General features: G+C 44.2%; 1 protein-coding gene across 4 annotated transcripts in view; it reads left to right on the plus strand.

Moving 5' to 3' along the window:
• eda (ectodysplasin A) overlaps positions 1-27,865 on the plus strand; it is a 33,000-nt gene continuing 5,135 nt past the window's right edge. For all 4 annotated transcript variants that reach the window (XM_062486330.1, XM_062486331.1, XM_062486332.1 and 1 more), the window contains exons 1-2: positions 1-422; positions 20,504-20,603. In XM_062486330.1, coding sequence (XP_062342314.1) covers positions 123-422; positions 20,504-20,603 — 400 coding nt within the window. In that variant the 5' untranslated portion in view covers positions 1-122. The remainder of the gene's footprint in view (positions 423-20,503; positions 20,604-27,865) is intronic.

Consider the following 27,865-nt stretch of genomic DNA (forward strand, 5'->3'; position numbering starts at 1 on the left):
TTAGATGTGGCCGAAGATAACTGGCGTTGTAGTACACTCTGTGCAGACAGTTCAAGTTAGGATCATAGAGCAGCCAGAAGCCGAGTATGCTTAGATAGCATAGACTGGAACAGTTTCTCGACATGGCACCGAAATCTTTGTCTGTAAAGTTGGCAAACTTAGAGGAGAGTGATTTGAAAGAGTCTACCTGCATTTGCAGGAGACAGTGCAACAATTGTAAGATATTTTTGGGATTTTTCGTTTTATCCCTTTCCTTGCATTTCATCACACTGTTCTGTTATTTGGACCTGAGATCCGAGGTACAACGAGAGATTCTCCAGAAAAACAGAGACGAGTCTCAGACGGCCGGCACCAGCGATATGAATGAGAAGCACGCGCCTGGCTTCCAACTGCTGGAAGTCAGCTACCCAATTGACCTTCAGGTACCTAATGAATGTCGTCCAGTGAAATTACACATTCGTGCGTGCGTGTGTGAGAGAGAGTGAGAGAGTGTCTGTGTGTGTGTGTAGGTGTGGCTTAAATTGGAGTTCCACCGTGCGGCTATTGTTTGGGGTAATTGTTTTACCCGATGTGATGTAATAACTTAAAGCAGGACCGGCTAAAATGGTAATAGAGGACCTTGGCCAGATACGTTATGCATGCCATCAAGCTCCTGTACTTAGAATCTTACAAGGTCTAAAGTGTGTTTTGCTTTAAATCCCAACTTGAACATGAAGTATCTTTGTTTGACAATGTGTTGGAAATATTTTGTGATCTTGATACCATTTAACCACATGACCTTTCCTTTTAAACGCAAGATCGAACACGTGTAGTGATGTTTTATGTCACCACATTTCATACTGTATTCATAACAGAGCCTAGTCTCTTGTTCCTATGACTTTTGCACAATAATGTAGTGGGAGTTCAATGTTCCGCAACTTCTTTTGGTGACTGAATGAATGGCAGCAAGGATGTGTGAGTGGGGTTGTTAGACAGACTTGGTGATGCGTGTTGAGGCGGGCAGATGCGGGCTCTACAGAGGGTTCTGCATGTGGGCTGTAAAATTCCACCCATCCCCGCCAAGTATAACTGCCGACACTTAACCGCGTTGGCACGAGGGAGACTGGAATCGTTATGTTGCCGGTTTCTTGTCAGCTTGTGGTCTGACGGCCTGCAGGGGACAATGCTGACACATCCTTAAAAGGCTCGGGCAATTCTTTGCCAAATGTACTCTTTTGAACAGTCTAATCTCATGAGCTGGCCAACCATGTTAAGAACAGAGGTGCTCAGAAAGATGGGACCTTGGCAATTTACTTGCGTGCACAATGTTGCTATTAAAAGGGAACATCCTGTAAGAGATCTCATACTACTACCAATGCTGTGACATGACACAGCATTGGAGTCCTTTCAAGCACTTGATAGATTTCACCCAGAATTCTGGTTTGCATTGTCTACTGTAGACAATGCAAACCAGAATTCTGGGTGAAATCTATCAAGTTCCATGCTCTTTTCAACGGCATAGAGTACTATGCCGTTGAAAAGAGCATGGAATTACACAGCACTTGCAGCTGTGTAATCCTCTGAATTCTAGGGCCATGGCAGTTACTATTTAGTCAAGTAATTTTTGTTGTAGGAATGGTTTGCTTTCAGGGGTTCATGTGGAGAATAAAATGCTTCAAAAAGCCTAAATGAGATTTTGAATGAACCAAAACAGGTAAACCACCCCGTGCTTCCTTCGGTTGCCTTCCTGAGGCATTGTGGCTTTCCTCCAGAGCTCAGTGTGAAATCTTTGACTAGCACAGTTTGCTCCACACAGAGATCCGGAGCCAACTCTCAACGCTGCCATTAAACCAGACCAAGCACCCGGTGTAGTATGAGATCTCTTACAGGATGTTCCCTTTTAATAGCAACATTGTGCACGCAAGTAAATTACATCCATTCAATTACTTATTGTTAAAATGGATTGTGGGAGAATGCACTACGTGGATGTGGTTGGAAATGTTAGCCTGTGTGCCCTATCAGCAAGGGTCTTAGGAGTCAGTTGAGACACCATAGGATACATTTGTTGATGTCGAAGTATAGTTTTGTGATCACTGACATGTGAAGTTGATTAATGGCTAACTAGCTTTTTTGTGAGCTGTGATCTTCTAGGAGGCCCAGAAAAGATTTCCAGTTATGTCCAACGCTCTCCCCATCTAGTCCTGGCTCCACCCCCAATCCAAGATTAGATCATTCACTGATGATGAACTGTGAACATGTGATTGGTAATGATGTTTATTTTAGCTCTAGGTTTTTAATTGAACTATCTGGAGTCCTATCAAAGGAAAAGTCGGCCTTGGGCCATGTTTGTAACAAGAGGACAGGTGTCAATGCTGTTGTTTTCCTTACTTTTAGTTTCCTTGTGAGAGTTTGGAAAGAATGTACGTCCTTAATTGTGGATGATGTTTGCCCTTGTGTGCACCTGCTTTTGTTTAGATGAACTTGGGGTTACAGTCAAGTGGCTAGACAGATGTTCTTACTTTCTTGTGTGAAGCAAACCAGACAATCCGTTTTGTGGCTCGTGGTCTGTTTACAGCACAGAGAAGACAAAGAGTTCCCTTCTTAATACAGAAATACTGTACAAAGGGTGCCCATGAAGATACAGAAATACTGTACATAGTTTCCTTTTAGATCTCCATGCATTGTTTGTAAGTCGCTTTGGATAAAAGCATATGCAAAAAGAATTATGTGTCAAAATGAAAAGTTTCTCACACAATATTTCTTTCTGACCCTTTTATACTCTGTTGAGTAATATTCCACTTGATATTCTGGATAGATTGTGTATATTTACCATCCCAATTAGTCCTAGATTATTCACAATATATTTTCAGACCATGAGAACTGGTGTGGGGCAAGGATGATGGAAACATGAAGGCTGTGCTTCAACCATCCGACAGCAGGCCGATACTACTGTAGTATAGGCCTGTGTAACACAGCACAGAGGGATGAGTAGAGAATCATAACATACATCTTTATAATATGACCAGAAGTATTTTGATACTGACCATCAAGAGTAGCAACATGGTCCTTATCATAACCTGTAACCTTTTCATCACAAAACCTCTTAAAGTCTGTTTTATTAACGACCTGCAATGACGTTAACATGTAGTTAAAGAGTAATGCGCCCACAAATCTTTGGGAAATTTCAATTACGGAAACTTGAACTGAACATGAAAATCGTATATACAATTGTAATGAAATAAATTAATCTCTGTACATTCATCACATCTATCCTAGCCTGTATCGGACTCCTTCACTTGAGTCTCCTTGTTGTCGTGGTTATCGTTGGGAGGGAGAAGAGACCATGAAAAATAGTGGAGTGGTGAAAGCAAGTTGTCAACCTTGCTGCAGAACAGATGTGGAGGCCACATTGACGAAACATGTTTCATGTGGTTTTCTGGTTGTCCCAAATTGGAATTGTTTTAAAGCCACAACACACAGCTACGGAGCCGGGGGGCGGGAGAGGGGGGGAGGGGGGGGGGGCAGGGGAACACTCAGAGGAACAAAGGAGGGAAAAACGAGGTAGCAGGTGGAAAAACATATTTGCCAAATTGCTGACAGGTGCGCAACAGCCCAGGTTTGAATGTTCAAATAGAAAAGCCCGCGTGGAGAACAGAACAGGCTGAGAGAATTTGGCGTTGAGCCACTCAAAGCAAGATGTCATTTGTAGCTACCTAGCACCAAGTGTGTTGTTTAGACTTACGTTGGGATTTACTTAGTTTAATTTGAACCAACTGAGATCACTTGCATTTGGTGTGTTCGGAACTACTGTTTCAGGTCTAGGGATAGAGACCTTTTCCTAGAGTCAGACACTACAGGATGTTCAACGTTTAAGACTTAGATGTCCATAGACTGAACTGCACGGTGTTGAAGAAGACTTTCTTTCCTCACTGCTTCTAATCTTCACTGACTCACACTACTCGTGTGCATAACTGTTCCAACACAAATCAATTCAAAATCCCTTTCATTGGGGTTCAAATGTGCTATCTCATTGTCAACTTTTACATTTGATTGTAGTTTAAAATGGATTACTGTTTTGATGATAATCACCCCCATTAATTTTTATTATCTGTTATCCATCATTTGTATGTGGCCATAAGTCTGTGAGCCTCACACGTACAGACTGTACCAAACGTTAAAAGCCTGAGCCTTCAAACGACCAGATCTCTTCTTTTTTTTTCGTCTGAGCGAAGGGATACTTTATTGAACCTTGTAAAAATCTGGTATTAAATGCTTAAACTAAAGGAGATAGGGCAACAAAGTGAGCTAAAATGTTGAAAACATTCCAGGTCTTTTCTTTGAAATAACCAACTGATCATATGCAGTTAGACTGCCTCTTTCGAATGTCGATGGGAGGGAAGTTTCTCACAGTTTTTCCAAGATCTCATAGCTTCAAGCAGGTCCGTGTGAGGTGAGACCGGTGGGGAACAGTGACATGGTAAGGTCTGCCATGGCCAGGATCTCAGTTCCGTCTTAGTCTGACGGCCTTGTAAATTCATTCGTTTTGAAAGAATGTCATGCCAAAAACGAAACCTTTTTATCTAAAGAGCATAACACTCTTTATTATGAGCAGCTTGTCTCCACATCAGCGTTAGGACATGTCGTCCCTAAAGTAAACTAACAAAACTGATCTCTTCTCAAAACAGCTCTTATTTTCCTCTGAATTAGACTGTATTTTCTTCCGTCAATGTCCCAAAGATAACAGTGGATCATGACCCTACACAGCAACATTTGAGTCTAATTTAACACTCCTAAAATGTATATATGACTCCCTCCATTTTGGAGTTAAAATAACACCTTTGAATGTGTCAAATATGTACATCACTCACAGAGTACATTTGTGTGTGTTATCTTCCCCACTAGTGTTAATATATACACTCTTGTAGAGTTAAATACACACCTGCAATGTGCTAATCTTTTGACAATTACTTTTTTCTATATTTTAATGTAACATGTAATGATGTTTTGAAATTAAATTATTCTGTGGATTTAACTCTTTAAAGAGACTATGATGATCCACAGTAAGATGTTTTAGATAGTAAGTCATACCTTCTGTTACTACAGGAGAAAACACTATGTTAATTATCTGCAATAACAAAAGTAGTAAATGCCAGTGTTGGTTTCCCTCATCAACAATGTCTCCAAATATCAGAGGAATATTACAAATTAAACATAATGTCTGAATGGCATTCAGTCCAATACTATTCCCTACCTGCTCTAGATTTAATCTAGTTGGCCGATTTTTTTCTTTCCAAGTAGCCATAATTTAAAGAATAAATTATGTTACAAATCTCTTGTCTCGATATAATGCCAGAGAGATATTCAAGAAGTAACTTTATCTCATATTGTCCAATGCCCTCAAGGATATCATGCATTATATCTGGCGCGTAATTGTTACAAATATGAAAATATTGTAAGTCAATGAGCAGACATGTCCGTTTAACGCCAAAAGAAGCAGTGATGCTAAGTCTGCATAGTGCTGTTCTTGTTTGCTTTGTTTCGTAATATCATTTTAGTGTCATCTTCACTGAAAACTGACTGTGATGTTTTCTGGTTTACTAAACTGAATGATTCCATGAATCCAAGTAGTGTGTGCATCCCTATGTTATCTCCCGTAACCTGCAATTGTGCCAAACAAGGGCTCTCTGGAGAAAGGAACTTGAATTCCTTAACTTTCAAAGACTTTCAAGTCTTCAACAAGGGGCCACACAATTGCTTCAAAACCATATTCCTTAATATCCTGTGCATGGAATAATGATATTAAATTAATAGCCTATGTATTAAACTTGAATTCATCTTTGGTGTTAAGTTCCTAAGAATAAAGTAAATGGCTCCAATTTTGTGAATGCCTTGCTTAGAACCCGGGGGATTAGCAGATTCAAAAGACAATGCCATTTGTGATGAGCCAGGATGTTCATTTGGAGCAGAGCGACGTCCAAAGGCCTTCGTGACTGCCTTACTGAAAGCAGCTGTGGGGCATTACTGAGGCTAGATGAGATAAGGCGTGTCGGAGACGTCCCAGGCCTTTTGTTGATATGCAAAGTGTTTGATGTCAGTTTTGGCGCAGTTTGGTTTATGAAAAAAAACAAAACTCATTTGTCATGTCGGAAAGCCTTACGCGGAAAACGCATCCCCGTTTGTCTTTCGTTGTAATTTAGACCAATTCCAGAGAGCTATAAAACTCAATTAAAGGGACCGGGGGTTCCTTCTCTCGTTTGTAACATACACAGATGTGCAGATCATCATTCTACTGGAGACAGGGGGAGCTGAGAAACGATGATGTACTGGGCTGTTTCAGCGAAGAGAGACGCCTGCCCAGGAGCACTGTAACCGTCACCCAGCGGAGGCCATAGGAGCCAGCGTACCTCAAATTTCTTTCATTTTATTTAATTCCTTTTACAAATATACTCAACATAACCAACCGTTGTATGCAGTTATTGGTACAGAGTGCATTGGAACTGCGGTTTGCACTCATACTGAAACAAATAACAGAGTTTCTTGGTCGTGTGTGTTGAGATTGCCAGTCATGAAGAAGTAGTGTTCTCGCGGACCACACATTGTCAAATGTGACATCACTCAAGTGTGTGGCTCGGATTTACGAGATGGCAGATAATCTAACTTGTCAAGAGTTATGAACTGTTTTATTTCTTGAGTTCCTAATTGATGTCGACCCAATTAACTTCCAGTGTTATTGAATACTTGATTATGCGCAGATGTTGCGGATGACTAGCACGTCATCTGAGGAAAATATTATATAGCAGAAACATAGATTCCGTATTATTTCAACTGATCTTTCATTTCAAAAGAAATATAACCCTAAGTGCTGTGATCATTCAACACATTTATGGACTTGCAGATTTCATATTTAGAAAGATAACCAAATAATCTGGTATTACTTAAGAAACTAGAGAGGGTACAATTTCTGGGGAAATTGTAGGGTGTGCTTGCTTGCGTCGGTTGCACAGGGGTCCGTTTTTGAATGACATTTTTACAACTGATATTTCTGTATATTTTATATAAAAATGCATACTTATTATTTATAAAGATTACATAGATTTAAAAGCTTTTTTTTTGCTGCTCATTTACAACTGAAAATACGAGTGAAGTGCAGAATGAAATAGATGTCTTCTCATTTCCCCTGCAAGAGGCAGCCTCATCGTTGAATCAAAACGAATACATTTGGCAGACCGGTGTAAAAATTGACCTAATCTCTATGATTTAAACGTCCTTTTAAGTTTTTCCCTTCTCGTGATATTTTAAGGAATTTAGTCTACTCGTATTGCATTCATTCATGAATAAAGAACCCCCTTTGAAGATTATTCTACGATGTTACCGGCAGTAGAAGATGGAATCGCGATTCAAACAGTACCATCTGCTAACTGAAAATATGCCCCCCAAAACGTAAATAAGCTTGACATTTATTTAGTGGAAAATCGCTTTCATAAAAAGCTCAGTGGTAGCGCCAAGTGCGATATAGCCCTGTGTGGAGAAGCTGCCCCGGTACTACGGTACAGTACTAGACTACTCCTGTGTTCGTTCGTCTTGGTAGCGATTGCTTTGGTTGAATTGGATTTAACGTTCCTTTGTACGGTTTAGGCTGAAATTAATTATTTTCATGAACAGATTGACAAAGTTTAGGCTGTGGCAATGAAGTTAAGGTTAGTAGTTAGATAGACTTTTGGTTTAAGTAAGGGGAGTGCCGAACATGTTCTGTCGCCGTTTGACTTCCTACAGCTGTGTAGATGTTTTTGTAGTGTCTCGGGTAGGCTACAGCGTTGCAGTGAGCAACACTGGTTTGAAACCACAGGTAATTATAATTTCACCCACAAATCGTTTACTTGTAATGTAATGTCATAATAAATCCTACAACGAAAATGTATTTGTGAGGAATGTTTATTTTAACGATTGAAAACAGATGCATCATAGACCACTGTAGTATGTGTTGCCCGGGCAACAGAGGCTAATGTCATGATGCTAATACTTCAGTGACATAGTAGACTACTGTTTCCGAAAGTAGATGTACTTCCTTAATAAAATCAGCTTATATTGTACATTACACGTCACAATTGTGTGTCATATCACAATGTAAAATTAGTAAATACTTATCACCCTGGCCTCTTTGCTTGTGGCGTTTCTGCAGCTGCCTTGCAGTAAAGCAGTTAGCTTAGCTATCTCCCAGAAGTTAACGAGCTGCTAAACTAATGTTCTGCTAGAGGTAGTCACGCGAGTTTTCGTGACGTTAGTGACGTAAGTAGCGTCATTGACTGTGGCTAGCAAGTTAGCCACCGTTAGCTTCACTTTTCGCCACAAAAACTTAATTTCCACTTAAACCATGCAACGGAACGTAAATCCCAATAGAAGCAACTCAATCGCTACCAAGACGAAACTTTTGACACCTAGGTTGTCTATGTAGGCCAAATATTGACTGAGTTTTAGGGGGGCAAAAAGAATAAAAAGAATAATAATATATGTGAGAGAACAAAGGTTGTGCCCTTGCCGAAGGCAAAGCACACCCAAATATGACATCTTAGGGAATCAGACTAGTGTTATCGTTTCACTGGAGAGTTTTTCAATTTGACGAGCAGGAAATTCAGCTGAAAATATTTGGAGCCCAGAGGTAAAATCTATGGGAAACATCTGAACATGTTTCAATGCAGCGTTCCCCTGATATATTAATAGGCTCTTAAAGTGGATGACACATAATCGTAGTTTGTTATTCCTAGCCTTAAGCAGTAATTTTTGTTTGATTTTTTTGTGTAAGACATGGAACGTCTGGCTACATTACTAGAGCATTGAGTGTCTATTTGATTAGATTTATCCCTTATCCAAGTCACTCAGAGACTGTCTGAACCTTTCCTATGTGTGCCTGTGTCCTGTGGCCCAAGTCTGAACACTGTTATCAAACCATCTTCAGAAAAAGGAAGGTTGATTGCGAGTACTAAAGTTATTTTAGGTTCACCCAATTGCTTTGTTAATAAGGAAAATCTGTTTTGTAGCCTTTTGTGGGAACAGTTTTAGCTTGGGAGCAGTTAGAATAACATTTTTGCCATACATTTTCATAGTTTAGAGAAAGAGACCAGTGAGTCATTCACCAGGCATGTCTTGGCTGTTGTATAAAGAAGCTTGATAGTGTTTGTTGTGTTCAAACTAAGGAAAACCCAGCACTTTAGAACTTTTCTTCTCATAACTATTGTTGAAAGTACCCAGTGTTTGTTTGAAGTCTTCATGCAGTGTGCTCTGTGTTGACATGACCCAAGTTGTCTCCGTAGAAACGCTGATTCCCTCGGTTGTCCTAAATTTTCCCACTCCATCGGACTGCTTTTGAACAATCTGGGATGTGAATGTATTCTGTGACACTGTTGTCAGATGGCATCTCTAGGGGGACACTTCCTAACCTCTAGTGGACTCCCCCCCCCCCTCCAAACACACAGACAAACACAGGCACACATGCATACACACAAACACACACACCCCCACACACACACACACCCCCACACACACACACACCCCCCCCCCCACACACACCCACCCCCACACAGCCTTATCATCTCCTCAGTTCTCATCTGCAGAGGGGAAATAGTTAGGTTATGTGTTTCAAATATTTTACATTTTGGCATTCAATAGCTTTGAGGACCTTGAAATAATCTGTCAAAAACCTTATCATGGTGATCAGAGATGTTAACAACCTTATCATGGTGATCAGAGATGTTATCCAGTACAGTTAGCACCGGGTTCAACAACTGTAGTTTTGACTCGTCCACCATCCTCTCATTGTGAGTTTCTTTATTGAGAGAATTTGTCATGTAAAGCTAGTTCCCCTCACAGCTGGCGTGGCTTAGCCAAGTTCTGCTCAAACACCACATGGTTTCAATCACATCTTATTCATTTTCGATGACGAAAAAACAACTCTTAACTTTTCACAGCACAACACCAACCTTGTTTACTAAGTGTGTAACGAGTCCTGTATGTGTAAAAAAAATAATAAAAAAGGGGTAAATCCACAAACACACACAGAAGAGTTGTTCAAAAAGCTGCGGCTTTGCTACCGTGAGGAGAGGAAACTCCTCTTCTTCATGTGTCCTGTGTTAATCTGAAATGACGAGACGTGACACCTCATCTCTAGCGTTTCCCCTGGCGCTTCCACGGTCAGGAGATCTGTCTGCCACGGTCAAGAGATCTGTCTGCCACGGTCGGGAGACCTGTCCTCCTGCTGGGATTATCTCTCCTCAGACGTTATTGAGCTGCCGTGCGGGGCTGCCGGGCGGGGCTGCCGGGCGGGGCTGGCGGGCGGGGCTGCCGGGCGGGGCTGCCGGGCGGGGCTTCCGGGCGGGGCTGCCGGGCGGGGTTGCCGGGCAGGGCTGCCGGGCGGGGCTGCCGGGCGGGGCTATGAGGTCAGAAACAACACATCGGCGCTGTCACATGTTTTCATGTCTGTGATTTAAACTGACTCTGTGTGGCCTCTGAGTTGTAATACTGAACAGTTTACCGTTCAGATCTAGCGGATGTGTTGAAGGAGTAATGAGCTTCACCGTATATACTCACACAGACACTGATGCAGTGTTAATGTTCCAGACTATTAATGACATGGGTAATGACAAATGATCTCATTTCAGTTTGTCCGTAGGAAAACACTCATCAAGCGTTGGTGTGCTTTGTGGAGAATGGCAGTTCTTGAAAGTGTCACGTGCAGCAGTTTCTCAGCACAGATGTGAAACATCGTTGATTACTGGTGCTCAGGGAGCCGGCCCTCCCTTGTCCTTAGATGAAGTCTCTCTGATCAGTTATGTTTCTGGGTGACTGGACGGTCAGTTTCTGGGTGACTGGACGGTCAGTTTCTGTCAGTGTCCTCAGCGTGCATCTCCTTCAGATGTGTTCCGGCGGGTGAACAGGCAGCAGCCACAGCCTGACGAGCCCAGTGTACTGGGTGTGTTTCTGGGAGTAATGAAGGCCGGGTGGTTCGCTGTGTCAGGTCTCCGCTGTGTGACTGAGAGGCGACAGCTGGCTCGCATGTGGAGGCCTGTGGACCGGCGGGCCGCTCTCCCTCCACCGGACCCTCCTGGAGGGAAGCCTGACGAGGTGAGGACACGCTCACGTCTGGGTCCTGGCCCTCCTCAGACGCCGTGAGCTGGGCGTGTGGGAGGACTGTCATGGCGGCGGTCAGGACGACCTCTGGGTCTCCTCTGGGTCTGTGGGAAGGGGTCGTGTGGAGGCTGGTCTCGTGAGGGATTTGGTTGCAGCTTGGTAGGGAGTGTGCTACTCATGGTTGGGGCAGCATATCTATCCAACTGTTCGTTACAGATACATGGTTTCGTGTGAACAGAGGGAATGTACGCAATGAAAACATACTGTACATACATGGTATACACACAAGGCATATTTAATTGGTACAAACAATCTATTGGTAGATTAATTTTTTGGCGTAGCCATTGGAGTGACAAGTGACGCTATCTTGATCCTGGCTGGTGTGGTTGTCAGTTTCTTTATATAGACAAATAAAGATTAGCCAAAAAAATGCTCAAACGATTATATCAAATAAAGGAAATTGAATCACTGTGTGCATCTCCAGTATCAGTGACTTAGCTGTCTTCACGGTAATCTCAGCTCTGTGGAGAGTTTCAATTTACTCAGCTTGGCTGGGAGGCTGAACAGAAATCTGCATACGATTAAAAAACTGACTGGAGTCAGTTTTTGTCCTGGAGGAGGAGAAAAGGTAGTTCCCATCCAAACCTTTGAATTGTTGTTTTTGTGTAAATATTTTGGGGTAAAACTTGACTCGACTCAAGATCATCATGACCCCAAAGTGATGCAAGGCTCTGATAATAGACTGGATGATGAGGGATGGCGTCTTATTAATAAACTGTACTTTAAATATCGCTCCAACTCTTTCCGATGGCTGTGAAGGGAACAGTCCCTGGCTGGAGTTGACCTGGTCAGCCTCTCTCTTAGGGAGCAGTCCCTGGCTGGAGTTGACCTGGTCAGCCTCTCTCTTAGGGAGCAGTCCCTGGCTGGAGTTGACCTGGTCAGCCTCTCTTAGGGAACAGTCCCTGGCTGGAGTTGACCTGGTCAGCCTCTCTTAGGGAACAGTCCCTGGCTAGAGTTGACCTGGTCAGCCTCTCTTAGGGAACAGTCCCTGGCTGGAGTTGACCTGGTCAGCCTCTCTTAGGGAACAGTCCCTGGCTAGAGTTGACCTGGTCAGCCTCACTTGTACCATCCCTGCCGACGTGGTGCTTGTCATGCTTCTAAGATCCCAGGTCAGGGCCTGTCATAAGGCACGTTTGGCTGCAGATCTGCTGAGTTTACACACATCGTCCGTGACACCGTACTTGTGTCAATGTCAGTGGTAAAACATGGACACTGGAGATTGCCTGGACTGGATTACAGACTAATGTTCATAACATTACATTTACATGTATTCATTTAGCAGACGCTTTTATCCAAATATATTTGGATAAAAACATGGAATACATAGAGAGAGTGAGTGCCCCTGGAAACATGGAAACATGTTGTGAAGCTGGTGGCCAAGGTTCATGCCTGTCTTATACACATATGTCATATACAGTTAGGTTCATAAATATTTGGACATTGACACAATTTTCATCATTTTGGCTCTGTATACCACCACAATGGATTTGAAATGAAACAATCAAGATGTGCTTTAAGTGCAGACTTTCAGCTTTAATTTCAGGGTATTTACATCCAAATCAGGTGAACGGTGTAGGAATTACAACACATTTTATATGTGGCCCCCCCCTTTTTAAGGGACCAAAAGTAATTGGACAATTGGCTGCTCAGCTGTTCCATGGCCAGGTGTATGTTATTCCCTCATGGGAGTTCGTTATTTCATTGACAAGGAGCAGATAAAAGGTCTAGAGTTCATTTCAAGTATGGTATTTGTGTTTGGAATCTGTTGCTGTCAACTCTCAATATGAAGTCCAAAGAGCTGTCACCATCAGTGAAGCAAGCCATCGTTAGGCTGAAAAATCAAAACAAACCTATCAGAGAGATAGCAAAAACATTAGGTGTGGCCAAATCAACTGTTTGGTACATTCTTAAAAAGAAAGAACGCACTGGTGAGCTCAGCAACACCAAAAGACCCGGAAGACCACGGAAAACAACTGTGGTGGATGACAGAAGAATTCTTTCCCTGGTGAAGAAAAACCCCTTCACAACAGTTGGCCAGATCAAGAACACTCTCCAGGAGGTAGTCGTATCTGTGTCAAAGTCAAAAATTAAGAGAAGACTTCACCAGAGTAAATACAGAGGGTTCACCACAAGATGTAAACCATTGGTGAGTCTCAAAAACAGGAAGACCAGATTAGAGTTTGCCAAAAAACATCTAAAAGAGCCTGTACAGTTCTGGAACAACATCCTATGGACAGATGAGACCAAGATCAACTTGTACCAGAATGATGGGAAGAGAAGAGTATGGAGAAGGGAAGGAACTGCTCATGATCCAAAGCATACCACCTCATCAGTGAAGCATGGTGGAGGTAGTGTTATGGCGTGGGCATGTATGGCTGCCAATGGAACTGGTTCCCTTGTATTTATCGATGATGTGACTGCTGACAAAAGCAGTAGGATGAATTCTGAAGTGTTTCTGGCAATATTATCTGCTCAGATTCAGCCAAATGCTTCAGAACTCATAGGACGGCGCTTCACAGTGCAGATGGACAATGACCCGAAGCATACTGCGAAAGCAACCAAAGAGTTTTTTAAGGCAAAGAAGTGGAATGTTCTGCAATGGCCAAGTCAATCATCTGACCTAAATCCAATTGAGCATGCATTTCACTTGCTAAAGACAAAACTGAAGGGAAAATGCCCCAAGAACAAGCAGGAACTGAAGACAGTTGCAGTAGAGGCCTGGCAGAGCATCACCAGGGACGAAACCCAGCGTCTGGTGATGTCTATGGGTTCCAGACTTCAGGCTGTCATTGACTGCAAAGGATTTGCAACCAAGTATTAAAAGTGACAATTAGATTTATGATTTATGTTAGTTTGTCCAATTATTTTTGGTCCCTTAAAAAGGGGGGGGCCACATATAAAATGTGTTGTAATTCCTACACCGTTCACCTGATTTGGATGTAAATACCCTGAAATTAAAGCTGAAAGTCTGCACTTAAAGCACATCTTGATTGTTTCATTTCAAATCCATTGTGGTGGTATACATAGCCAAAATGATGAAAATTGTGTCAATGTCCAAATATTTATGGACCTAACTGTATATACACACAGCATATAAACAGTACAATATTATATACATGTTGTGTATATATAACAAGTCTTGGCTGGTTCGAAGTTCATCTAATACTTGTCTGCATGGCTTATTTGGATGGAAACTATTAACCAGACAAATCAAAGATTTGATTAGAAGTTCAACACCCAACCGCGATTCATTTATAACTGTCAGAGTTTCAGCAAGGACATTTTTTGATTGACAGTTTACATGAGTGGGCTTGGTCGTTGAAGTGAGCTGTCCACACTTCAACTTTCTCTGACAACTGGACCAGCTCCACAGTGTGCTGGCTGTTTCCTACAAAACACTGAGCAAGGATGGGACACATTTGATTCCCATTGAACAGTCACAGCCATTTACTTCTCCACATTTTGTATATATACAAAACATTTGGGCCTGTATAAACAGTAACTGGTGTTTATTCTTTAAGTGATTCATGGGGAAGGGCATAAAAACGTTCCACACATCCATTGCAGGATGCAATTTCTTATGGGCTGTTTACAATGTAATGACCAGCTACATCTTTCATGAAATAAAAACAGTGCTCATGCAAGCACAAGTAGGTTTCTGTGACAAGTGAAAATAAACAGGAAAGGAGAGGAAGCTACTGTGAAACACATCCACCACTCTCACAGTCATTACTCTTCATCTCCACCTCAGTGCTCAGTTCAGTTCACTAAATCTTGCCTAATTAGAACTGACTTGCAGACTGAAGCAAGATATTTTGTAGTAGATTAGACGCTACCTTGCTAAGAGGAGGTCACCACCGCAAGCAAGCCTTTATTGTTTACATGGCTTGTCACTAGAAGAGAAGCAGTTTTCCTGAACCTCAGGATCTCTGTAGAGCAGCTAAAGGTGTGTTTCCAGAGGCCAACATGTGCGTTTCACATCAAACCTTTTCCAGTTTGAGTCTATTGAAGTGTGGTGAGCCCTGACTACAGTGGGTGTGTTGCTGTCACCTGGGTCAACACCTGATACACGGCCTAAACCAGACCAGCCGGGGTCTCTGACCACCTGGGAGGGAGGACAGCCTCCTGTGATTGGATAAAACGTAATTGACCCCACGCGAAAATATAACTTTTCTGTGTGATAGTTGATTGAAGATGTGTTTGTGTAGAGGGCACCGTGTCCTCTGTCAGGACGTTCCCTGTCAGGACGTTCTCTGTCAGGACGTTCCCTGTGTGTGCGAAGCCCGGGCTGAAATCTTCTTGAGGTAGTGGATCGCTAAACAGCACGGTGTAGATATGGGTAGAATGAGCCAAAATATCTCAGTCTTAAGTTTATATGTGTTATAATTGGGGCCTGCCATCCAAGATACATTTGATAACTCATTTAAGATCTTTTGGACCAGCGTGACCCACAAAACAAATCAATAAACCAGTAGCTGCAGGCTATCGTGTTCCTCCCTCTGGCTTCTCTTTCCCAGGCACATTCCCATAGGAATAGAACTACCACGCTGCATGTGCCAAAAATCCTCTACATGTCACTGCAGGACTGAATTCAATGATTTAGCCGTGATCAGTCGGACACTTTTTTTTCTTATTTTCTTGTCTTTCTTTCCCAGTTTTACATTTCCAGGAAGTAAATTGTGCATGTCACATCTTTCAGTCTGACCCCCGACAACATCACATTCACAGTTTAGACAGAGAGAGAAGACTATTTCTCATATTCGCACACGTACGTACACACACACAGCCCTGTTGGCCTTGGTTAAGGGAGAATAAACTCTGGGTGGTCTGTTTGTGGCGGTCTGGAATAAGTCACACTGGTCTCTCTCCATCACCCCCTGTCCCCCTGGCTACGTTCGGGGTTGGCCGACTCCCTGCCCAGCCCTCAGCTCTCCAACTGAGCCTGACGGGGCTCAACCCCGTTCCTGGCCACACCGGCTTGGTGAACAGGGATCCGTGGAGGTCACGGCGTCAGCCCAGCTCCCGGCCCATCCCCGGCCCAGCCCCGGCCCATCCCCGGCCCAGCCCCGGCCCAGCCCCGGCCCATCCCCGGCTCAGCTCCGGCCCAGCCCCGGCCCAGCCCCGGCCCATCCCCGGCCCAGCCCCGGCCCAGCTCCCGGCCCAGCCCCGGCTGCAGAGTGAACCCTCGCAGACAGGGTGAAAGAGTTGTTCTTGGGTCTCCTCTGTTTCAGCGCGATGAATGAGACGGCCATGTCCGCCGTCGGAAGAAAAGGTGCAATTTAAAACGCACCTGGAAACGCCACCTGCATAGAAATGCTCGTGGTCTCCTGGCAGAGTCATGTTGCACAGTCTAGACAACACGTCTCTTCAGGCTTTCAGAGCCCCGGCGCATTAGGTTAGGAATTGGCAGGTCAGTGTCTGTTCTGGTGATAACCCACTCCACCCCAACACTGGGCTCCTCTAATATTGGATGTTCTCCTCTCCCCAGGGGCACTCGCTCTCTTTATCTATCTCTCTCTCTCCTTCTCTCTTTCCCTCTCTCTCTCCTTCTCTCTCCTTCTCTCTCTCTATCTATCTCTCTCTCTCCTTCTCGCTTTCCTTCTCTCTGTCTCTCTCTGTCTCTCTCTCTCTCCTTCTCTCTTTCCTTCTCTCTCTCCTTCTCTCTCCTCTCTCTATCTCTCTCTCTCCTTCTTCTCTCCTTCTCTCTCCTCCGCTCTCCTTCTCTCTTTCTCTCTTTCTCTCTTTCCTTCCTTCTCTCTCTCTCTCTCTCTCTCCTTCTCTCTCCTTCTCATCCGTGTGTTCTACTCTCGGTTCCTGTCTGACAGCTTCTCCAGTTCCTCTAACCTCTTGGTTCAGAATGTTACCTTCCTTTGCACCTGTCTCATCAGGGCTTTTTAGATGGGATCATTTATTTACTGGTTGATTAATTTCAGCTTGGTGAGAAAAGAAAGACAGTGGTATAATTTAGTGCCGTGCATTTGTTTTGGAGAGGTACTCTATCTCTCAGTCTCGCAGTCTTCATTTTCAAATTCGTAAATATTTCTATGCCTTGGGCCATCAGGTGTAGAGTTGTTGTAGAGAGATATTACATTGTGTTGGCTAATTTATTGTGCAAGTTTTTGACAACTGCCACCGACCAGTGTTGTACGAACACAGGTTACCTGACTGTGTTCTACCCATCCCACTGAAAGATAATATCTGCCCACATAAAACATGTTCCTGTCAAATCCTGAAAACCTCATTCTTAATCCAGTAAGTGTGAAACACTATACTTTTAAGAACACTGTTGGTATGATTGCTCAAAGACCTCAAATTACTTTTCATTAATAATCTTGTACAACTCTATTCCACCCCCCTCCTCCCCCTGCCATTGGCTGCCTTAGCTGATATTGTTTTTCTGAGGTGTGGGTTTGTGTGTGTGTCTGGGTGACGTTAAGATAACGCTCAGTGATTGACAGCATGTAATGATCAGCTGCCTGTTGGAAAGAATCATTTAAGATGACATCATTGTGCTTGTCATCCCACACTTAACTTTGTGTATCTTTTATGTTGAGATATCTCCCCCTCCAGTCATGAATGTAAACCACATATTGGATTGACATTAGCTGAGTACACAGCACACAGGTCACAAGTCTGATACATAAAAAATCCTCTTGTGTGAAGACAGTAGAACACACCTATCAGAAGTATGTGATGTATAGAGTTCCTGTCGGGATGATTGACATCCCTGCTCATAGCTGAGCAGCATCCACTTTCAGTGGAAACGTACATGCCGAGAATCAGCTTTCCATGGAGCTGAGTTTCAGCGGTCTCTGTAATGAGCGCCTGTCAGGTCTGCTGGAGTCTTGGCCGTCCTCAGTCTTCTCAGGCTGGCTGGGATATCAAAGGAGCCGCTGATAAACAAAATAAACTCCCAGCGCTACTTTCACCCTTTATTGTCCTGCCCGGTTTTAATGTCGGCCAGGTGCAGAGTTAAGCACAAACTCTGTTTCAAAGCAGCAGCGTCCACAGGAGCCAGGCCTGTTGGTTTCCCCAGACTGAGAGAGAGAGAGATAACCCTAACCCTGATAGAGAGAGAGAGAGAGAGAGAGAGAGAGAGAGAGAGAGAGAGATAACCCTAACCCTGATAGAGAGAGAGAGAGAGAGAGAGAGAGAGAGAGAGAGAGATAACCCTAACCCTGATAGAGAGAGAGAGAGAGAGAGAGAGAGAGAGAGAGAGAGATAACCCTAACCCTGATAGAGAGAGAGAGAGAGAGAGAGAGAGAGAGAGATAACCCTAACCCTGATAGAGAGAGAGAGAGAGAGATAGAGAGAGAGAGAGAGAGATAACCCTAACCCTGATAGAGAGAGAGAGAGAGAGATAACCCTAACCCTGATAGAGAGAGAGAGAGAGAGAGAGAGAGAGAGAGAGATAACCCTAACCCTGATAGAGAGAGAGAGAGAGAGAGAGAGAGAGAGAGAGAGATAACCCTAACCCTGATAGAGAGAGAGAGAGAGAGAGAGAGAGAGAGAGAGAGAGAGAGAGAGAGAGAGAGAGAGAGAGAGAGATAACCCTAATCCTGATAGAGAGAGAGAGTTTCTTCTACAGGAAGGCACCACCACTCTTTTGTTCGGAATCCCCCAATGAACAAACGCTTCTGCTTCAACACCGGAGCAAAGCGGAGAGTTAATGCCACATCCGTGAAGCAAGACAACGTATTACTGTTAGGGAATCGCGGTGAACCGAGACTATCCTGTAAAATGTACATTAGTTACATTAGTAAAAGAAGTGATTCTGAGAAATTGATATTTACAGCATTTTAAATTCTGTAAATATATCAGTTTCTCAGAATCACTTCAGCACTGTGTAATCACAGTTGGTGGAAGAGGACTATCACTCCACAGGAATGCAGAGGGGCCATAAAATGAATCTTTTGGCTGGGAGTCATATGAGGTCATGTTCATTGTTCATGTTTGGCAAGCCCAGCCTTCCTTGCCAATGTTCACATTTTACAGGTACAGTTTTGCATCCATCAGCTTTCCTTCTGGATCTTAGAAGAGGTGCTTTACAGGCAGGTCAAAGGAAGTAAAGAGTGGGCTTTCTCAAGTTCATACTTATGCTTGATTTTCACATCATACTTACTGGAATCATACTCCAAGCCATAATAAAATACCTTATGTGCCAAAGCATTTTCAGTTGAATGAAAAGTACCGTTTGTGGCGATTTATCAAGAGCACCACTCCAGTTAAAACATGGATCAGCTCTGCCAGGAGCACTGCTGAGAGGCCCTCGACTGACAGTCCAGCCTCCCTCAGCCTCCCCCAGCCCCCCTCAGCCTCCCTCACCCTCCCTCACTGTCCTCCAGCCTCCCTCAGGCTCCCTAGCCTCCTCCAGCCTCCCTCAGCCTCCCTCAGCCTCCTCCAGCCTCCCTCAGCCTCCCTCACCCTCCTCCAGCCTCCCTCTCCCTCCCTCAGCCTCCTCCAGCCTCCCTCAGCCTCCCTCAGCCTCCCTTACTCTCCTCCAGACTCCCTTTCCCTCCCTCTCCCTCCCTCAGCCTCCTCCAGCCTCCCTCAGCCTCCTCCAGCCTCCCCCAGCCTCCCTCACCCTCCTCCAGCCTCCCCCAGCCTCCCTCAGCCTCTCTCAGCCTCCATCAGCTTCCCCCAGCCTCCCTCAACCTCCTCCAGCCTCCCTCAGTCTCCCTCACCCTCCTCCAGCCTCCCTCAGCCTCCTCCAGCCTCCCCCAGCCTCCCTCACCCTCCTCCAGCCTCCCCCAGCCTCCCTCAGCCTCTCTCAGCCTCCATCAGCTTCCCCCAGCCTCCCTTAACCTCCCTCACTCTCCTCCAGCCTACCTCTCCCTCCCTCAGCCTCCCTCAGCTTCCCCCAGCCTCCCTCAGCCTCCCTCAGCCTCCCTCTCCCTCCCGCTTTGCCAGCTCTCTTCATGGTATCTGAGGAGAGGAACTCTGACAATCGCAGCAGTTTGCCTTAATTTAAGTTCTACAAGTGCAGGTCTCATAAATACCAAAAATTACTACAGCCAAGTAATTCAATCCTGTGTCAACAAAGGCCAAAACACAGAGACTATCTAATCCATTCCAGAAGGGTTTCAATCTGTGGATGAAATATCTGTCTTTTTTTTCCGTCTCAGCCTTGAAAGAACATCAAGATGTTCTCTCTCACCTCCCTATTTCAGAAAATACTCAGAAACTCTTATTTACTCTGAACTCTGAATTTACTGTAGATTTGTTTTTCAAATTGTCATAACAGCCATTTAGAGTTGTTGCAGAGATTACCTAAACTAATCAAAATTGCTAACATGTTCATGCCAACTCTTCCCCTCCCGCTCTCTCCCTCTCTTCATAACAGGCCTTGTCGCTCATGGCCGAGGAGGAAAACACTCACCTAAAACAGGACAGCCAACATGTCGTCCTTCGCTCCAAAAGGAGTCAAAAGCGACCAGAATCAGGTATGTCTGAATTTCTACTCGTTCAGGGAGTGTTGTTAACTCTGCTTTCATTTGCACGATGGATAGACGTTGTCTTTGAAAAACATTCATGAACTCAAACAGCAGAAATCCTGTGAACTGGGACGTATGTTGATGGGAATGTGTTTGGTAAAGCTAGCTAGCTGAGCTGACCCATGTTTACAGAGGTTGAGTCTGTGCTGTTGAGAACGTTTCCCTCTCTTATTCACTTGGTAAGAAACCAAAACGTTAGTAATTACATTTTTGAGGCCATCCTCACGGTTTCCTGGTTTGACAGGGGTGAACTCAGAACGTTTTGATGTGGTGTTTTGTTCAAAGCTGGAGATGCATTGCATGTGTACATTTACAACACAGTAATTTGTTTGGGCTCTCTATCATTAGCCTGCACTCTCTCCCTCACTCTCTCTTTCTCTCACTCTCTCCTTAACTCTCTCTCCCTCCCTCTCTCTCCCTCCCTCCCTCTCTCTCTCCTTAACTCTCTCTCCCTCCCTCTCTCTTTCTCTCACTCTCTCTCCTTAACTCTCTCTCCCTCCCTCTCTCTCCCTCCCTCCCTCTCTCTCTCCTTAACTCTCTCTCCCTCCCTCTCTCTTTCTCTCACTCTCTCTCCTTAACTCTCTCTCCGTCTCTCTCTCTTTCATTACACTGTGGGCCTCTGCTTAGGTATCAGTTGAAGGGAGTGCACATACCACAGGTTCTTTAACAACACGGGGGAATGTTCCTGTCAGTTGTACAATGTATTGTTTCTCTGATTACCTCCAAGTTTTGAAGGTCTTTGCTTCCTGGAGGATTGATTTACACATAAACATGCAGGTCTGATTCTTTCCATGGCAGTCTCCATACGGGAGCAGATGGTTACTGTCCCGACCAACGCTGAAAATCCTCCGTGAAATATAGATCGATAGATTTAGTAACAATGTGTCAAAGCATGTTTAGAGAATAGGATCAAGTCGTAAAGGTGCAAGGTATCCACAAGCCCTAAGTACTCAGAGAGTGGTACTGCTTCTGGAAGCTCCCAGAGGACAAACCAAGCCAGAGATGTGTTGGCAGGGGGCCTGGAGCGTGGAACCTGGGCCCAGAGCCTGCCAGGGCCTGCCAGGAGCCAGGGGCCCAGAGCCTGCCAGGGATTCGGCTGGGATGGCTGTCTGGCCTGGAGATGCTCACATTCCCAAGATCCTGGAGAAATGGCTCCTCCACAGACAGCTATAGAAAATGATTTTGAGAGGGGGGAGACTGGAGGGAGAATGAGAAAAAGAGAGAGGGGGGAGATAGAGAAAGAGAGAGGTGGGGGTGGCGATAAAGAGAGCGATAAAGAGGGGGGAGATATAGAAAGAGAGACAGAAAGAGGAGGGGGAGGGATAGAGAAAGAGAGAAAGATGTACTGAAAGGAAAAAGAAGGTAGAAAGACAGGGAGAGCCAACAACAATAAAAACAAAAGAATTGTTAAAAACTTGTAATAGCCAGCATTGTTCTGGTCACGGACGGTATTTATACAATTCATGAAACTAGACAGTATGTATACAAGAACGATAAACCATCTAGTTATAGCTGGAAAAACAACACACCACCAGCTTGTGTGGGATCACTGTTCAGTCCACTTCCACAAATGAGAAGCTTGTGTGTATACAACTTTCAGCGACATCGGATCCGTTTTGATGGTTGGTTGAAGAGACAACATAGGGGGAGCGAGGAAACCAGAACCCCTTCTGTGTTCCCTCCCCAAATAGATGGAGACCTCTATTAAAGGTAGGGTTCTCTCCTCCGTGTTCAAAATGGTGGTGACTTTCACCTGTTCGTCAAAGGCTGGGGTCACAGTTATGAGAAGCAGCTAGAGAGACAAGCACCTTGAGACAAGCCCTGACAGGTGTCTGTGGCTCTCAGAGGAAGGGTTTAATGTTCACCTGTCATGTAGTTCCTCTCCTCATCTTCACTTGCATGCGTCAGTGAACTCACATTAAAAGACATGTTGAAACCTCGAAAAACCCATCTGTCTTCAGTCCTCCTTCTCAATGGAGAAGTGAATCTGCAATCGAGGCCTGAATGGAAAAGGAACGTTAATTATGTTTCCTCGGCATGCTATGGTGTAAACATGTGGTTTGAAATAGAGGGGGGTTGAAAGAGCTGGTGCCCCGGTGTACTCGTGCGACCCTGGCGTGAGCAGAGACCCTGGATCAGGACCGTGACAAACAGAGGCTTTCTCTGCTTCCTGTTGAGTTCTGTACTCCTCTTGAAGCCATCCCACAATGCCAAGTGGAGAGGTCCGTTTTAGAGGGCGTGTCTCTAAACTCACTCAGGTACAGTTTTAGAGGGCGTGTCTCTAAACTCACTCAGGTACAGTTTTAGAGGGCGTGTCTCTAAACTCACTCAGGTACAGTTTTAGAGGGCGTGTCTCTAAACTCACTCAGGTACAGTTTTAGAGGGCGTGTCTCTAAACTCACTCAGGTACAGTTTTAGAGGGCGTGTCTCTAAACTCACTCAGGTACAGTTTTAGAGGGCGTGTCTCTAAACTCACTCAGGTACAGTTTTAGAGGGCGTGTCTCTAAACTCACTCAGGTACAGTTTTAGAGGGCGTGTCTCTAAACTCACTCAGGTACAGTTTTAGAGGGCGTGTCTCTAAACTCACTCAGGTACAGTTTTAGAGGGCGTGTCTCTAAACTCACTCAGGTACACCTCTCGTGGATCTGAAGGTATGGTCAGCAGGATTACTAAATCAAAGGCCGTTATATCACATAAATCTCGCGCTGTTTTGGCACTAGTCTTCTGTCATGATTTTACTTCAGCATAGCTCCCCTTTTGCTCAGCTTACACCTGCAGTATGTGACTCTCACTTGGAAAGCATATATCGCCTAAAGAATATTTACAGCAAGGTGAAATACAGGGATGTTTTGTCAATGTTTCAACAACTAAGGCAGGCTCGAAAAAACTATAAATATACTTATGAATTTGAATACGTGTGTGTACTGAACCACGGGCAATCAAGTTTCCTACCGAGAAACGTTTCCAATTTGCAGCACTGAAGTTGCTGGCTAACGCAGATCTTTTTAAATCTAATTAGAGAAGAAGATGACAGATCAGCCAGTTGGCTAACCTCCCTTTTGCCTTCGCTCCTATGCTTGTGTTATGATCCCCAAGGCCGGCCACTTAAACAGAAATTGTTTCTTGACAAGGACCTTGACAGGGCTGCGAGCACCATCACAAAGTATTAGATAATGCTGTTTCTCCCCTGGTGTGGAGCATGGGATAGCAGACTTAATTCCCAGACATGACCATTGGCTGACTCAATGCCTTGAATAACAGCCATTTCGTTTCACAATTCAATTGAATTTTAACTTAATATCCATTTTATTTCTTTTACATGCTTTTCTAAAAAACAGCAGCCCCGATCTAAAAGTCAATCCAGTTGATTAACCTAGACAGATGTTAGAGGACATGCTTAGAATATCTGTACTGGTGGATTGTGAAATATGATTTATGTTTAATTCAAGGTAACAAGGTTGATTAAGATTGATCTGCCAAAACAATAATAACCCATTTTTAAAAGGTATGGAATGCATGTGGACAGTGTTCCCCACCTGGTTCCTGTCAGGTCTGTGTACCTTTGTATATGGATTAAAAGGAAGAAATGCTGTATTGGAACACACTGCCATGAATCACAAACCTTAAGCTTGAAACAGCAGTGTTAGGGCCTGGTACAGGATGAAGTTTCACAAAAGAATATCCCATTCCTTTTGGACAACTGGTGAGGGTTTTTTGGCAGTCGTAGAGATTTTTGTGCCATGCCAAGGTTTACTTTGTGCCTTTTAATTTGATTTTTTTTGGTAGGGAAAGGCATGTTGCCATGTGGTAGTATGAATTAGAGGAAATGTGAAACTGAAATATGTCTGAAGATTATATTCTTAAAGAATGAGATTACGGGTACAACCCTGTTTTGGGCTTGCTGGAGGAGATCAAAACCTGTATTTCTTTTTCAGTTCTCACCAAAGACTCACTGTGTTTAGGATTGTTCACTGAATTTGCAAAGTGTATATGAAATAATGCTTCACTTTCACATCTGGATAGACACTAAGAAGATATGTTCTCTGTGAAAGTGTGTCTCCTTACACAAGTGCGCCTTTGATTCCCCCTCTACTAACGCTGAAATCAGTCAACTCTATTATCAATAATGATATTATCGCATGTGAGCATTATAAAACGCTGGTAGTGCGATATCTGAGATGTGACAAGCCATGCAAAGCCATCAGTCATGTTCGTATCATGCCTTAACAACAGCGGCAGTTAGCCCAGTGCCACGATGCTGTATCGATTCCGAATGGTATACCTACCATCTGTATCTTCCAAGAGTCACCAGCTAACCCGCGAGGGTTAGATCGGCTCCAGTGTTCGCTTCCCGGCTCCAGTGTTCGCTTCCCGGCCCCAGTGTTCGCTTCCCGGCCCCAGTGTTCGCTTCCCGGCCCCAGTGTTCGCTTCCCGGCCCCAGTGTTCGCTTCCCGGCCCCAGTGTTCGCTTCCCGGCCCCAGTGTTCGCTTCCCGGCTCCAGTGTTCGCTTCCCGGCTCCAGTGTTCGCTTCCCGGCCCCAGTGTTCGCTTCCCGGCTCCAGTGTTCGCTTCCCGGCTCCAGTGTTCGCTTCCCGGCCCCAGTGTTCGCTTCCCGGCCCCAGTGTTCGCTTCCCGGCCCCAGTGTTCGGTTCCCGGCCCCAGTGTTCGGTTCCCGGATGTGTTCATGATGGAAGTCGATCAGCCGACCCTGGGAGAAGACTTAAAAGAACCCTCTGTGTTATCAGACCAAAGGGGGCTGGTACTGAAGCCATTGCCAAAATAATAATTTCTCTTTCATGTCAGATGCACTTTGCCTTCATAAATATGCAGTTTGCCTTCACAAGCCATTTCGTAGCAGATGTGTTTTTGTAGTATGTGTTGTGAAAATGTGTTTTCAATGTTGCCCTTCTTTGATGCTAATTTGTTCCATTCATTAAAGCGTTTTACCACTTTTTGTCACAATCTGTTTACAGATGCATTATGGGTATTCTTCCAAGAAACCGATCCTTGCAAGTGTGCGTCCATTAGTGCCGTGTCACATGCAGAAGAATCTCTCCCTTTGTTGTTGAATTGCTCGCACCATAACACATTGACCAGTATTTATGACCCTGGTTCAGATCATGAATGCCTGGAGGCTGTGCTGACTATCTGGAGCACTGGGGGACACCTGCAGAGGAACAGCTGATTCTGAGCTCTTGTTTCTGCAGGGAAGCTTGTATGAACGCACCACCCATCTGTCCCAGTGTGGGGCTCTTTCTTTCTGGCTTGGTTTAATGAAATGTTCTCTTTCATTTTCTGAAGACACTTCAGAAGCCTTATGTCGAAATATAGACATCCCATTCTTAAGATGTTTGTCCAATGATTTAGAGTATTGTGGACTGAAGGATTTTTTATGAGATTGAGATGCAGAACATAAAACACTACTATCTGCACTATTACTACAGTCAGCGTCTATACTGTCTGAACTGTAGAAGAGCTTGTCCAGTTGAACACTTTGACCACGTTAGGTGATATCTCAGTGTGACAATGAGAGAAAGCAGAATTGCTGTCATGAAGTGGAAATTGTGTTTAAAGTGTTTGTTATATCTATTTAAATTTCCTGTCAGGCTAGATTTGTTCAAGGTGCCTTTTCGTCATAACAATCACAGACAAGTGTTTATTCAGCCAAATTCAGACCAGAGAGGCCTTCCCCATAGCTGTCCAATACTGTCCAATTACAGCAGATTTTATAGCCAGAGAAACCACAGGGGTGATCATTCCTCCTGACTGCACAATGTCTTAGAGAGGACATCCTCATCATACTGTCAGCTAACAACAAGCTTTCTCACTTAAGTATGGATGTGTATTATGTGAACGCAAGTTTCCGAAAAAACAAGAAAATATCTGTTTTTCTCAAACAACAATCCGCCGAGTCATGGCTTCGCTGGAGGTTCTAGTTATTTATCTTTCTACAGTTGTGCGCTGCTGTAGTCGTGTTTCCAGTAAAAACACATTTCATCAGACTTCAGCCAATGAAAACAAATAAAGAATGATCATTGATTCAACAGATAAGTAGATTGTTTAATGAGTTAAACTCCCCTCAGCTCTCAATGCATCCTGCCACGAGGCAGGTCCCAGGGAAGGCAGGCCAGAGAGCGGACTCGAGGTGGACAGAGTCCATTTGGTTTACACGGCTGTTTTCATCTCTGAAGTGTTAGACCTTCAGGAACAGACCATGAAATTCAAACCAAGTGAAAACGAATCAACAAATAGGAAGAGTGTTTCCTGTGGATGCGTGTGTGTTCCCAACTGTAGGGTTGTTCACTGAGCTGCAGCTTAGCTAGCCAAGCAATGTTTACTGTTTTACATCAGAGAAATGGTTGAATTCATTTGGAATGAAAGTCATCTGGAAAATATACAATTTTTAAGCTAAAGCTTTTGGCTGATTGTTATATTTGCTTTTGATGTTGTGTTTTTGAGAGAGAGAAAAAATGAATTATTGCGTGAGATGACATGCAAAACAACATTGAGAAACAACTTTAATAAAGAAAAATTACATTATTACATCCATTGAAAAAACAACTTTTCAGCCAGCCCCAACAGGAGCAGATGAGGGAGTAGCTAGAAGATGTCACAGGTCTTTCATTAAAAGGTATCCTTGGCTCCTCACACACTTAACATGTAACATTTAGTAGACGCTCTTATCCAGAGTGACTTACAGTAAGTACAGGGACATTCCCCCGAGGCAAGTAGGGTGAAGTGCCTTGCCCAAGGACACAACGTCATTTGACACGGCCGGGAATCGAACTGGCAACCTTCAGATTACCAGCCCGACTCCCTCACCGCTCAGCCACCTGACGTCCACCACACTTCCACACACAAGCAGTTAACAAACACATATTGCTCAATGAGTCAACGAGGATATTATTTTTCCAGCAGTGACTGTTACAGCCACTGATCCAACGTCACGACAAGAAACTATGCTAGCTGTTCTCTCATTAAAGGCAATTTTCCTTTCAACGTCCATCTGCTATTTGGGTCCAGTAACACAGATGTCTTGTTGTGTTTGAATCCCAGCGTTAATGACGTATCGTTCAGCCAGATTCGTGCATTACCTGGCAGCGGAGAGAGCTGTGGTAAAGGAAGTTGTTTTCCGGAACTCGCAACTCTCTTTATGTGAAGAAACCACTCGGCTACAGACCACAGAGCACAGACGTGCGCACGGTGCTACAC

The sequence above is a fragment of the Osmerus eperlanus genome, chromosome 19, assembly GCF_963692335.1.
Source record: "Osmerus eperlanus chromosome 19, fOsmEpe2.1, whole genome shotgun sequence".
Classification (NCBI taxonomy): Eukaryota; Metazoa; Chordata; class Actinopteri; order Osmeriformes; family Osmeridae; genus Osmerus; species Osmerus eperlanus.